General features: G+C 40.0%; 1 protein-coding gene across 5 annotated transcripts in view; it reads right to left on the minus strand.

Annotated features, from left to right (window-relative positions):
- LIFR (LIF receptor subunit alpha) overlaps positions 1 to 15224 on the minus strand; it is an 86033-nt gene that overhangs the window by 17576 nt on the left and 53233 nt on the right. For all 5 annotated transcript variants that reach the window (XM_073343807.2, XM_073343806.2, XM_073343808.2 and 2 more), the window contains 5 exons: positions 12468 to 12642; positions 11830 to 12099; positions 6888 to 7017; positions 5308 to 5471; positions 3232 to 3377 (listed from right to left, as the gene is read on the minus strand). In XM_073343807.2, coding sequence (XP_073199908.1) covers positions 3232 to 3377; positions 5308 to 5471; positions 6888 to 7017; positions 11830 to 12099; positions 12468 to 12642 — 885 coding nt within the window. The remainder of the gene's footprint in view (positions 1 to 3231; positions 3378 to 5307; positions 5472 to 6887; positions 7018 to 11829; positions 12100 to 12467; positions 12643 to 15224) is intronic.

Here is a 15224-nt window from a genome sequence, read left to right on the forward strand (position 1 = left end):
GTATGAGAACCTGGACAGATAAAAAACATTCTTCCTCTGTAAAATGGTGCCTGCACAAAGCACACCCAAGAAAAAATGCTTGACCAACATCCATATCATTCAAATAAAATATATATCAGTAACAGTATTCCTACTAAGTGCTCCTTTTTCCTTCGAAGGAAAGCAAACATAATCAGGTTTTAGTATAAACAGTCAATTGCATAGTATTGAGTTTAAAGCAGTTAAAACAGTGCATAATAGTGACACATATGCATACTACTATAAATGTGTACAGTGACTCAGTGCCAAGGCTGCTGTGAGAAATCCTGACCCTGGGAACATTTCTTACTGAATCTACTTATCAATACACATCTATCGTGGCTGCCAAGAACTGGTCTCCAAAGTTAATTTTAGTCTGAAATTAGTTATAATTTTTCTTCTAATCCAAATGACAAATAGAAAATGTCAAAAAGCCAGCAATTGAGCATATGAGTGGAAAAGCTTCTGCCACCGTCACCAAAACATCTTGCAGTATCGATAACAATTTCACATCTATTCCTTGATTACACTGTACCCTGTTCACTTATATTCTAGCACAGTGTTTCTCAAATGCGGCCATGCATACAGCCACCAGGGGCTTTTCGTGCGGCCACAGCCTCCTGGGTAGTGATGGGGGCAAAGCAGCAGCTCCTCCCGTGGGCCGACCAGCAGCGGTTTGTCCCTGCCCCCTTCTGGAGCTATAAACACTGTAGGAGCAGGAGATCAGTGGGAGTTCACTGCCTTCCTGGGCCTTCATCCATGTGGAGCTGGGCTCCTTCCCCCAGCCACAGAGTTTCATGCTCTGACCCCAGGCTCACCCCCCACCGTCGCCCTGGCCTCTGCTTCCTCCTCCAGCCCTCCAATTGCCACTGCACCTCCGCCCCCATCTCCCCACCCAGGGCTTAATTTGTCCCCCATCTTGCCGGGGCTGAGTAAGTCTGCTCTGAAAAGTAGTATTAACAAATATACAAATATCGCTTTTCACAGTAGCAGACTTACTAACTAGCAAGTCTTAAAAAAAAAAAAAAAAAAAAAAAAAGGCAAAACATGCAAAGCACCTTATTTGTATTTCTATTCTGTTTAGGTCCAGTAAAGAATAGAGACAACTGTCAATAATTTTGTCTGGAAAAAAAACCTCTACATAAATACATTACAATGATTTGGACATGTATATATGCATTTTTATTTGTTTTTTCCTAAAGTTAATTAAGTATTTTAGGAAAAAAACTGTCAGAACGGCCACCAGCAAGAGTTGGTGGCCGCACACTGAGGCCACCAAAACATGTCTTGTGAGAACCCCTGCTCTAGCGTCTGGAGAACAAGGTAACAAAGCTACATCTTTTGTAAAGTTTTGGCCTGTGTTTCAATAGCAGCCGCCTAGGTCTAAACTTACTCATGTCTAAATGTCATTTCTTTCTGCTCTCCCCTCAAACCCTCAAGCAACCTGTATGGATTTTACTTGTGGTACTTAACCTACTAGTACTTTTTAGCACATTTTATAATTTTAATACAAAAGACTCAAAATCTCTCAAACCACAGAATACAAATCAAGATTTTGGAGTGCACAGCTTAGAAAGACCAGGTCAACACAGCTTTGAAACACTAGTCCATGAAGCTATATTTAAACCCAGAGACTTCCCCTCAGTGTAGTTTATTTAAAAAACAAAAACACAGACATTGCCAAAAAAAATGTTTTCTACTGACTACAGCAGGCTTTGGACCAGGGTCCAGGATATGGTAAAAGCTCTTTATCCCTAATACTTTCTGAGTTCTCAGGTGTTACACACTTACAGTAGATTTTTTTTGTAACGGTAGCTTTAAGAGATGAAGGGGGGTAATCTATAACCTTAAAAAGGGGCCAATTAATAAAATGTCTGGTGCTGCCAGCACAATAGAGCAGCTTTGCAAGGGACCTTACGAGTTTTTCTGGAGGCTGTAAAAATGTTAAATTAGGCTATGCCTGTACGTGGAGCAAAGGGGGTGTGTGATTCTCAGCTAGCGTAGAGATGCTCGAGTTAATACACTAAAAATAGCAGTGTCAGGGCTAACATGGGTGGCGGCTCAGGCTAGTTTCCAGGGAGTCCAAGCAGGAATGTTCTCAGGACAGCTAGCCTGAGCCATCACATGTGCTACCCCAACTACACTGCTATTTTTAGCAGGCTAGCTTGAGCAGGGCTAGTACAGGTATGTATATGTGAGCTCAGAATCGCACCCCCACCTCTAGTGTGGATCTAGCCTGAGAGGGACCGTTTATGATGGCTGCATGGGGGGGAAAAAAAAGTGACAGAACTCATAGTAACTGTACTGTGTGCATGGCCACTGAATCCCAATCAGCATCAAGTTCCAGGAAGTGTACCTCGCTTCTTCAACTTTGACTGAAATTTTGAGAACATCTGACAGGTACTTTTAGTTTTCTCTAAATGACAGATATAGAGGACTTCAGTCGGGATATCCTACTGACACACGCGGCTCATCTCGCTCAACAGGAAAATTCTTCCCCTCTCATTCTTTATATCATCCACAGATTGCAGTAGCGAATTGCTGAAATAGCTGACAAACACGTACACAGCATTTACTGAGATGCCACTTACACCAACTGTAAAAGTGACTTGGAAACTGCAAGACTGGAATCTTAAAACAACTTCAAAGAAAATTTTCAGAGTACAAGAGTAGTGATAATGTGTGCATGAGTGCTACCTACCTCCCAAAGACACAACCACTATAGTCTATCGCCTAAAAGTGGCAATTTAATAAAGAGACATCTTCAGAAAAGCAATTTTGCAAACTTATGATAGAACTCAAATATTATGGCTAATTTTAATGCTTTGCAACGTCTCAAAACACTACTTAGTTTTAGCCTGTTATGACCTACCACTGCACTGTGAAAAGAACTGGAAGTAAACGTGACTAGAGCTTCTCTGTAAGCTTAGGTTTCAGAGTAGCAGCCATGTTAGTCTGTATTCACAAAAAGAAAAGGAGTACTTGTAGCACCTCAGAGACTAACAAATATATTTCTTATTTGTTAGTCTCTAAGGTGCCACAAGTACTCCTTTTCTTTCTGTAAGCTTAGGAGCTAGACTTTTGACATTTAACACAGTTACCTATTGGTATAACCTATCAGTTTCTCTTTTACTGGTACAAAATTGTAAAGAAATGCATTTCAATAAAACCAACATTTCAGCAGAGCAAAATTACATTAAAAATAATACTCACCAGTTGTCGTTCTGAATTACTGTTACTAATTTCAATTTGACACAAAAGTCTGATTTGAATAAAGTTGCCAGGTATATACCAAGACAGATGGGCATTTGTTGAACTATTAGCGCTCACAGTGAATTTATCAGGAGTTTCCAGATTAACTGAAAATTAAATTTATAAAGAAAATCAACTAGGATTTTTAAAGGTGATAAATAATAGCTTTATTATTATTTTTAATTCTGTAAGAAAAATCTTACTTTTAAAGTAGTCAAAAATAATCAACAGAACAGAACATTCATCAGATTGATAATTATTGTGACAGCTGAGTGTTGTTTTAAAAATCAAACAATATATATTAGTCTCTTGCTATGAAGGCACGCCAGCAAGCAGTTTTTGTCCATACTGAAAATTTGGCTGACACTCGTGGGAATAGTTTTATTTTAGTCAGAAGCAGTAATTGGCATAATGGCCCAAGGAGTTAAAAGTAAAATTACAGCATAACATTATTCCTGTTAACTGCTACTGATTTTACTATAAAATAGCTACACTTTCGAAGATCACAGTGGCTGTTTCACAAGATCATATCAGTATTTGATCAAACAGGAAATTAACCAAAAACATCCATAATTAATAATTGGAAAGTGGGGCAAAAATATAAAACTCATATCCTACCAAACATAGCAGAGCAATGTTACATAACACACCATTTCCCACCCAGCTCTTTTCATTTCTTCACCTCTTTTGTCCTCCTTCTATCTTTGGGTATGTCTATACTACCTGCCGGATCCGTGGGCAGCAATCGATCCAGCGGTGGTCGATTTATCGCGTCTAGTCTAGACTCAATAAATCGACCTCTGAGCACTCTCCCGTTGACTCCTGTACTCCACCACCATGAGGCGCAGACAGAGTTGATGGGGGAGCAGCAGCAGTCGACGCACCGCAGTGAAGACACCACGGAGAGTAGATCTAAGTACGTTGACTTCAGCTAAGTTATTCACGTAACTGAAGTTGCATAACGTAGATCGATCCCTGCCCCCTAGTGTAGACCAGGGCTTTGAATACTGGCCACAGATCCTCTATGCCTCCTGTTGAGAAGATTCTCAGCCACTGGACTCGATGTTTTTGGGAAATAAGCACACAATGCATATGCAAACCCTGCATTTTGGTCACCTGACAGATACAGGGATGTGTGAACTCTCTGTTTGAGAACTATCTGCACAGTAATAGTACCAATGAAGGATAGAAAGACTGCATGCAGAAGGAAGAGAACTGAAATGGCAGAGGGGAAATGGCAAAGAACAGCATCTGTACAACAACCCTACATTCTAAGTAGTTGAGACAATTCTATTTCAACATTACATGATATTTTGCAACTTCATTGCCAATTCAAATAATAAAGCTGCTGTACATGGAAAAATGTATTAAAAATGCAAGCTCTATAATAAACATTTAAATGCAATTTTCTATTTATTATTTGCCATTAAAGTTTTCAGGAGGAAAATATGAACACTGAAGTTGTTAGGACACAAAATGCATGCATGTGTTATGGAGGCACAGAAGGTAAGTTCCACATTTTATTGCTACTTTGTAAAGACATGATCCTGTTAAGACATATGCATGTGTTTAATAACATCATGTACCATGAGCAGATACATGGAAGTCACAGTGTCACTCTCAGTGCAGAAAGTTAAGGCCACCACGGCCGCACATAAGACTTTGCAGAATTGGGTCCTAATAATGTTGCAAATTTAGTTATTAGAATTGACTGGAATATTATGTGCCACGTAAATTACAGATATTTAGCTAGTTACTAGTGCATGCATAAGATTCCTCTCCTAACATGGGGCTAAGCTATATGGTTTCTGTGCAGATCTGTCATCTCACCACATCCTTACCCGCTTGTCGGCACACACAATAGGGGAAAAAAGGACCTCTAATCCCAATTACTGAGAATCTAAACCAGTGAAGAAAATAAACCAAAACCAATTACAATTGCAACATTCCATATTAGTGCCCAATGAGTTATTATCTATTGCACTAACCCTCTATTTGATAACCCTTTTTGGTTTTGCACACTTGTTAAATGCTCACCTCTTTGATTTACATCAATTAAGAGCGATGATTCTGCTCGACCAAGAGGATTGGAAGCTCCTAGTGTGAAACTGTAGATTTTTTGATTAGCATGCACTGGAAAGTCACAGTGATGTTTCTTATTCAATTCATCTACTTTGCATGTAACATTTTCTCTAGATATTCTGTGAATTGAAAAAAAGATTATTTTTAATTTCTGAGCAACCCATTTAACAGCACTGAATTGAAGTTTCTTAGTACAGACTTCACTGGATGTAGATGCTAAAAGGAATGAATGGCAAGTCACTATGCCATTATTTAGTTAATGCAGTGTCATTATTTGCCTACCCCATGCTGCATTGTATAGTACATACAATTTAATGACACAATGTAGCTTGGATTGGCATTAGTCACAAAATCCATGGCTCCCAGCCCAAAGAGAATCCCTTTCCTTCTCCCTAGCACAACCTAATTCATCCTCACTTTAATTTTTACTTCCACCCTACTTCCTCAGAAGCCTGGGAAAATAGATAGATTCGGTAGTGAGCCCTGAGGTCAAAACTAGGCTTTAGAGTCCTGATTCAGGAAAATATCCATATTCAGGACAGCACTTAAGCACATGCCTATCGTTAATGGGATTTAAGTATTTGCTTAAGTGCTTTCCAGAATCAGGAACTAGTTGACTCAGCAGAAGGAGTAGGTTCTAGTGTTAAGGTCTTTGCACTGAAGATGACCAATCACCAGCCCCTCCCCATCTAAATCAGAGTCAGGCACTTTGTGTACCTCAGCTGATCTCGGGTATCTCTGGGCCACACAAGGAGAGAAGTTGTCCATCCCGTAGCCAAGACCCACATTATTTAGGTTTTTATATAATAAAGCCAAAATTTTGAATTGCATCTGAAAACAAACTGAAAGCCAGTGCTGAACAGAGAGCATAAGTGTAATATGATCTCTGTAAGCAACCAGCCATCCTCATCTATACTAGCAGAAATTTGAGTGGTTTTTAGGGGTAGCTCCATGTATTTGGGGCTGCAATAGCCCACTGTGCACTCAGAACAAGGATGAGAAAGCTTGGCTCGAGAGCCCTCAACAAATGTTAGGCAGCCGTGATCACTGGTTTTTGTGTTGACCAGTCCAATCTCATTGTTTTCTTCTGCACCCGCACCTGTTGGTCTTATCCACCTGTTGTCCACAGTCTTACACTTAAGTTGTAAGCTCTTCAGGACAAGGATCTTCTTTTTGTCATGTTTGTACAGTGCCTACCCCAATGGAGCCCTGAACTCAAGGTTCTACCATAATATAAGTAATAAATAATATAACTATCATCATCAAATGTCTTATAAAGAAATGTGCCCCCCAACCCTGACTATACTATCACCATACTACTGCAGCACTATATTGCAATCACGTGATTCTGTCTTCAAGTAATTTAAAAATTAGTTCCAACTTCCTGTGTATTTTTATATTTATTTTAAACTCTAAGCAGTGGAGAGTTTAAATGACTTGAGTGGGCATGCAGCAGTCATTCAGTATCCTGGGAAGCCCATAGTGGACCAATTTGTATTCTAACTTTTTAATCCTTCCTTGCTAAATGACTTTACCTTTCAAATAAAATATACTTTGTTTGCCGTTGCCTGTACAGTCCCGTGGGTCTGCCTGGGTTCCAGCTACACGTTATAGTAATAAAGGTGCGTGTTTCACAGTTCAGGTTTTGTGGCGTATCAGGGGCATCTGTAGCACGGAAGTAAGACAAAACAATTAGCCTGCATGTTCACAGAATACGTCCTAACATAGAAGGTCAGACAATTGCTTGGAAATCTGTAAGCAATATTTTGTTTCCAGAACACGTAGCATAAATAAACAGTGACAATTATGCCCCAAACCTGCAAACAGTCATGTGTGTGCTAAATTTTAAGCACATTAACAGTGCCCATTGAAGTCAAGCATTAGACAATGGGATTACTCCTGTATTTAAAGTTAACCACATATATAAGTTTTTGCAGGATCAGGGCACTGAACTATAAGCATTACACAATTTTACAAAACATGTTTCAAGATCCCAAACTGCACAATTTTGCCTCCAAGCGATTTAGGAAGGTTATTAGGTTGTGTGCCATGTTTTGGCAAGTGCAGGCCTCACTGTTGCTTAGAATCCATTTAAACAAATTATTCAAACAAGTGAACCCACATGCACTCTATGAAACATGAAATACTTAGTACATGCGCACACTGTATTTTATTTTAAAAGTTTCTGATTTTTTTAAGAAGACCACACATGTCATCCTCCTCCAAGATGCTTTACAAGTCTCCATCCCCCACTTTCATTTAAGCTTGTCCCTCAATTCTAGACCCCAGGACTGCAATGATCATAATCCCTAGCATAGGATTGATGGCAGCTCTCTCCGTAGAAGAGTCACTGCAGAATGACATGCCATACTCCCCCTAGAAACCAGAGCTGAGTAGCTGTGATGGGGATGAGCCTCTAGGGAGCTCCTTTCTCCAGCTGCTTGTGGGCATCTTTCCTCCCAGAAGCCAGGAAACCAGTTTCTTTCTGGCCACCCCGGACGGGACGGGCTTCACACTGTGTTCGTTTGGCGTGAGTGGTAAGGATGTCTCAGTTAGGATTATGAGAGACCAATATTCCCTCTGATTTTTGACAGTCCATGTGCGCAAAAAATTTCTTCTGTGCAAATTTTTGACAGGCCGCGTGCGCAAAAAATTTCTTCTGTGCAAATTGTTGTGTTTCTGTTCAAATTGTTGTGTGTGCAGTGTTTCGCCGTGTGCACAGGGTTTAAGATCTGTGTGTGCACGCACACGCGCACAGCTGAGAGGCAACAGTGTGAGTGATGTAAGCGTACACAATGAATATAGGTCTAATGTGCTAGGGGAAGAGCATTTAGCTCACCAGAGCCACAGGTACTCAAACTGACATCTCTGAAGCACATATAAACACCCCGAGATAGAGATGGTGCACTGTCCCTTTCCCCTTTCTATCTGGCTTCTTATCTTGTCCCTTTCCCCTGCATCCCATTGTCTTGCTGGACTGGTGCCTCCAAACAAGATGTCTCCGCTCCCCTCATGGAGTAGGCGGCAGAGAGACAGGAGTTTGTAAAACGCTAGGAAGGAAGTGGCTTGAACACACTAGACCTTCAAGGATGGACACATCTGCAAACCCTTTGTGGGCTGCACTGTCACTGACCTACAGCCAATATTGTGTGAATCCCTGACTTATATTTACATGTAGAGTTATCCATTTTAAAAATTCCATACGACTGGATGGTATATTAGAGGGATGTCCCCCCCGAAAAAAGGGTTCTTTTGTTTTTGTTTTTTTTAAATGACCTGTTTAAGATTCAAAATCAGTAACAGAATGTGCAGACTGAAGTACTAAACACACACCTTTAAAAACAGGTTTCAGAGTAACAGCCGTGTCAGTCTGTATTCGCAAAAAGAAAAGGAGTACTTGTGGCACCTTAGAGACTAACCAATTTATTTGAGCATGAGCTTTCGTGAGCTACAGCTCACTTCATCGGATGCATACCATGGAAACTGCAGCAGATATTATATACACACAGAGATCATGAAACAATACCTCCTCCCACCCCACCGTCCTGCTGGTAATACCTTATCTAAGGAGATCATCAAGTTACACTTACGCCTGTTCCTTTTGCAAAGCCCTAGAATTTCTTTATTTGAGTCTGAAAGGGCAAATAGTGGGGCAAGAAAGCTAAGATGTTAAACCTTATGTTACCAGCATTTCCAGCTGAATCTCATTTAGTGTTAAACTACCAAAAATACACATTGTGGTGTTCAAAGTGGCAGGTTGAATGTTGAACTTCCCTATCCGGTGCAGTAGCTTTTGGGTGTCTTGTAATGGTAAAGAATCAAGTTCTAAAATTATTAGTTTCTCATGGAAAATATCTTTTGAATGGAAAAACTTTAATCTGTTTTAGATACCAAATCATTAGCTGCTTGTGTAGGGTCATAAGCCTCAAAAACCTTCTACAAACATAATGACACCTTAAAACAAAATACTGCAAATGTTTAGTTCCTCTTTCCCATAACAGGCAATTTCGGAGTTCTGTGCTTTTCCTGCAGTGGCAGAGGGCACCACTAACACCTTCAACAACACAGTGCAGCTCCTTGCCAGTTTTAGGTGTATATTGTTTGAACAACGGATTGCTTCTCTGCTTACTTGCTAGTCTCCAAGTTTAAGGTGGTGTTTATTTCCCCACTGCCTTTGATGTAATATAAACTGGTTAAACCGCTATTCCTACCTGCATGCCTCCAGCTTTCACCCTGACCACACCACACGATCCATCATCTACAGCCAAGCTCTGCGATACAACCGCATTTGCTCCAACCCCTCAGACAGAGACAAACACCTACAAGATCTCTGTCAAGCTTTCTTACAACTACAATACCCACCTGCAGAAGTAAAGAAACAGATTGATAGAGCCAGAAGAGTTCCCAGAAGTTACCTACTACAGGACAGGCCTAACAAAGAAAATAACAGAACGCCACTAGCCGTCACCTTCAGCCCCCAACGCATTATTAAGGATCTACAACCTATCCTAAAGGATGACCCAACACTCTCACAAGTCTTGGGAGACAGGCCAGTCCTTGCCTACAGACAGCCCCGCAACCTGAAGCAAATACTCACCAACAACCACATACCACACAACAGAACCACTAACCCAGGAACTTATCCTTGCAACAAAGCCCGTTGCCAATTGTGCCCACATATCTATTCAGGGGACACCATCACAGGGCCTAATAACATCAGCCACACTATCAGAGGCTCGTTCACCTGCACATCCACCAATGTGATATATGCCATCATGTGCCAGCAATGCCCCTCTGCCATGTACATTGGTCAAACTGGACAGTCTCTACGTAAAAGAATAAATGGACACAAATCAGATGTCAAGAATTATAACATTCAGAAACCAGTCGGAGAACACTTCAATCTCTCTGGTCACGCAATCACAGACATGAAGGTCGCTATCTTAAAACAAAAAATCTTCAAATCCAGACTCCAGCGAGAAACTGCTGAATTGGAATTCATTTGCAAATTGGATACTATTAATTTAGGCTTAAATAGAGACTTGGAGTGGCTAAGTCATTATGCAAGGTAGCCTGTTTCCTCTTGTTTTTTCCTACCCCCCCCCCCCAGATGTTCTGGTTTAACTTGGATTTTAACTTGAAGAGTGGTCAGTTTGGATGAGCTATTACCAGCAGGAGAGTGAGTTTGTGTGTGTATGGGGGTGGGGGGGATGTGAGAAAACCTGGATTTGGGCAGGAAATAGCCCAACTTGATTGTCATGCACATTGTGTAAAGAGTTGTCACTTTGGATGGGCTATCACCAGCAGGAGAGTGAATTTGTGTGGGGGGGTGGAGGGTGAGAAAACCTGGATTTGTGCTGGAAATGGCCCACCTGATGATCACTTTAGATAAGCTATTACCAGCAGGACAGTGGGGTGGGAGGAGGTATTGGTTCATATTCTCTGTGTATATATAAAGTCTGCTGCAGTTTCCACGATATGCATCTGATGAAGTGAGCTGTAGCTCACGAAAGCTTATGCTCTAATAAATTGGTTAGTCTCTAAGGTGCCACAAGTACTCCTTTTCTTTTTGCGAATACAGACTAACACGGCTGTTACTCTGAAACCTGGTTAAACAATGGCTCATCTTCAAGCAAAGTGTTCTTGGCCATACAAACGGTGACTCTGGAAATGCAACAGGCAGAAGAAAGAGCTTCTGACAGTCACAAAAACATTCTGCTAGGTGTCAGAGTTTTCGCTGCTAACATTTCACACTTAGGCAGGGTACTGTACATATATGATGGGCAGAAGCCAATAAAATAAGCGTGGTAATGACTTATGTGTGCATGAACAGTCACCACTTCTTGACAGACCAAAAATCAGGAGAGGGTCCTCTTCTATAACATGCCTGCCCCTCTTCAGTGATCAGAGATAATCAAAATGGATATAAAATTGATATTTTGGTTTACAAACTTGGCTAGTGGGAAGTTGAGGATGGAGACACTTATCCCCCACCCTGGACCCTGGGGGGCTTTCTATACTCCACTCTCAGGTGGGTAAGGATGCTCTCAGCAGCTCTTTACCTCTCCTCCTTGTCTCTCCCCCATCCCACATACGCTCATCACAACTTTGATGGATCTGGGGCATCTCCTGTTGCTCTCCCCCATGATCATGAATAGCAGGGACATGATGGCTTTGAGCTGCCAGGTTATACTGGAGATTATCTATTTCTATTATGTTTACACTACATCTTTATCACTATGGCATCTGAGCATTGGGGGAGTTAACTGGGTCATTACAATAAAAACCAAACATCCCCCCACCCCACCCCCCAAATGTAAACTATCCTTGGAAACCAGGTAGGCCAAACTAAACCACTGTTTTAAAAGCAAGAGGGCTAGAGTCATAAAACCTTTTAGTTTCCTACTTATATTTTGATTTTATCAAGGTGAATAAACCATAGTGAACCTCATTTCAGTAACAGTATGGTATACTTACATCCTACAAATAATACTGTTCCTGCTGCATTATCTGGCAGCAGCGAGCACCATACATTTGTCCCACTAGAAATTGAAGCACTGACATTCTGCACTTTGATTGCACTGCTCCACTTGCTGAGGTGAAGGAGTGAATAACTTTTTGATCCGTATTTCATGTATTTTATACTTTCCCCTTCGTTGTATAAACAGCAAAATGTGACATTTGAGCCCACTAGTACCACTTTGTCTTGAGGAAATACCACAGCACTACTGAGCTTAGTATCTTTTCCTAGGAGGAAGAAAAATAATACATGATCAAATGATTTTTATAGCTCAATAAAGTAATATTACTTTCTTATATATTCAGCTGGTCAGTGCTAATACAAAGTAGGAGCACTCAGGCTATTCCGTTTTGCATAAAAACTCTCTTGTAAAATGTACAGAAATCTATTTTTAACATGTTTCACCCACTCAAAACATTTGTTACTGCACTTTACACATCTTTACATATTTAACTGAAACAGTCCCACAAGATCTACAATTGTCTATCAACTTTCAGAATTAAAAGGGAATATTATTCATTTAACGTTTATTTTTAATTCAGCACAATTTTAAAAGTAGCTAAATTCTGTGCAACATGCAAGAAAGTAAACGTACCAGGAACTGTTTTAATTGGGCTCCATTCACTCCATTCCGTCCTACCACTAAAATATGGATCATTAATATAACATCTAATTTTCACATGGTGTGAAGTACACTCCAAAGGTATGTCAGATGTCCAATTCCAAGAAAGAATAGAGTCTTTGCCAGTCAATTTTGAATCATAATTCATCTAAAAAGAAAAACAAATAAAGCTTTTTCAAAGATAGACATTACAGGCATTACAACCTAAGTTAGTACTACTTAGAAAATGGGGTTTCCCCCCATGAAAATTTTGACCCCAAAACCCCCCATAATAATGAAAAAAAACCATATATGCTGAAGTTTTCCAAGGAAATTTCAAATTTTTGGCAAAAGTTTCAACTGAAAAATGTCAAATAGGAAATGCTGGCATAGTCCCTCATGCCCCATTCTCCTCTATGTGCCGGGCTCCCTACCTGGACCAATATCCCATGTACCACAGACTCCCCTTGTGCTAAGCAGCCACAGTGCCTCATGGAAGGTGTCATCCAGCTAGGGAACCCAACCCATAGAGGATAATAGTGTCAAGAGACACTGTGATGGCATTTCTGCATACAAAGTTTTCAGGTTTTGGCCAAAGCCAAAGCCAAAACCAAAACCACTTTGGTTTTCAAGTGTTTGTTTAATGAAAAGTTGAAGTCTTTCATAGGAAGCAGACACTTTATGAAACACTTTATTTAGCCCCAACTCCTCCCCAATTTTCCATTAAAAAGCAGTTTTAACAGAAAATTTTCAACCACTCCTATTAGTTAATCACCAAAGATTTGTAGCGAGAACTAACTGGTAAGCAGGGATAGTCTTTCAGTGCTGTTTATTATATTGTAAAGTTGTATTCCAATGCTGGCCACAATTTTGGCCAGTCTGCATTGATCAGCCAACTCTACTAGAAACTGTTTTCAACTGGTGGTTTTTGTTTTTGTTTTTTTTTAAAGCATGAGTAGAAAGCAGTCATCCCAACCTGGCCTCTTTACCAAGGCCCTACCCTACCTCAAGACTGGAAAACATGCTGGCATCACAGGAAACATATTAAACCTGGATCTTAATAGAATGGTGCTAAGTCAATAGCTAATTACAGAACTAAACTAAATTCTTCTCATTTGGGCTTCTAAATACTGACAAACTACTCAATTGTGCTGAAAACATAATTACATTTTACATATAATAATATCTCTGAACAACATATGGACATTTTAAAAGTTCATTAATTATGGCATAGGATTTAGTCTGAAGCTGGAAAATGAATGCATTTTAAAACAGACAGTTTACTACTAGAGAACAACTTAAATTTACTGTTCCTGGTCCAGTTCTAGCTTAGGAAATTCATTCAACCCCCCCATCTACATCCAACTCTGTAAGATATCCTTTATTTCCTGACCTAAATTGTTCGGTGGTTTTGCTGTGCACAATTAACAACTGCTATGTTCCACCCAAGCAGTGACTACATTTCAATGTTGGGTGAACACACACACACACACACACACACACAGAGCAAGGTGCTCTGTAAATGTTAAAAAAACTGTTTCCTAGAGTATTCAGATATAAAAAGCTTCATCACAAACATTTTAGCCCTGTACGTTTTTTAGATATTCATTCTAGAATGAAATGTTTCTGTTTTGTGGGTGTATACTCTGCCTTCAGAGAGCCTTTAGCACATATCACAAAGTGGACACAAAACTAATACAGGAAGTGTTGTTATTCAGCAGTGTTTTCTTTTAGAGGGAATTGGCACTGTTTAAAATTTGCAATATTTCATTAAGTTTGCTGTGGTCTTTCTACTTCAACAAACTGACTTAAGTTTTTCTAACTTTATACAACTTCATTGACAGATGAAATGTAAATCTGTGATCACTATATCAGAACTTAAATTACCTTTCTTAAAGCCTTGAATTAGCTGTAATTCCTCCACCCGCACAGTACCCCCAGCTCACTTGTATTCTAATACTGAAACAAAGACTCATTTGCAATCACTGATAGTGAAGAGTCCTTGTATGAAAAACTACAAGAAAGTTAATCTTTATTTGTTAGAATAAAATACCTGCCTTACTGTCTCACAGACTTTAAGGCCAGAAGGGACCACTGTGATAATCTAGTCTGACCTTTTGTACATCGCAAGCCACAGAACCTTACCCACCTACTTCTGTAACAGACGCATAACCTCTGGCTGAGTTACTGAAGTCCTCAAATCATGATTTAAAGACTTCATGTCTTCCCTGACCAAATAAAAAAAATTATACTGATGTCATCCCCTTATCATCCCCAGCCCTCTCCCTTTAGTTTTGTCACTCCCTTCACTGCATAATATTTGGAATTAGGTTGTGAGCTCTCTGGGTGAAATCCTGTTCCAACTGAAGGCAATGGCAAAACTCCCATTGACTTCAATAGCAGCCAGGATTTCACTCCATGTCATCTTATCTGTGATGTGAAGCACCTACTATACTTCTGGATTATCTGAAAATAATAATATAAAAAGAAATTTAAAATCAGATCACTATGTGAATTAAATTGGTTTGGTTATTTTAAAAGAGCAATTCATGATCTGAGTAAGTCCATGCTTGCAATCTACACTGACACACAAGAGGAGAATACAGGCAAGCATTTCACTCCTATTAATCACATCTAAGAAATCAAAATACAGGACAAGATACTGCAAATACTTACTACTCATGCATTCAGCACTGTTAACAGCAATGGGACTCCCTGTAGGAGGACTACTCACGTGAGCAAGAGTTTGCT

This window comes from Lepidochelys kempii, chromosome 5 (assembly GCF_965140285.1).
Source record: "Lepidochelys kempii isolate rLepKem1 chromosome 5, rLepKem1.hap1, whole genome shotgun sequence".
In the NCBI taxonomy this organism is placed as follows: domain Eukaryota; kingdom Metazoa; phylum Chordata; order Testudines; family Cheloniidae; genus Lepidochelys; species Lepidochelys kempii.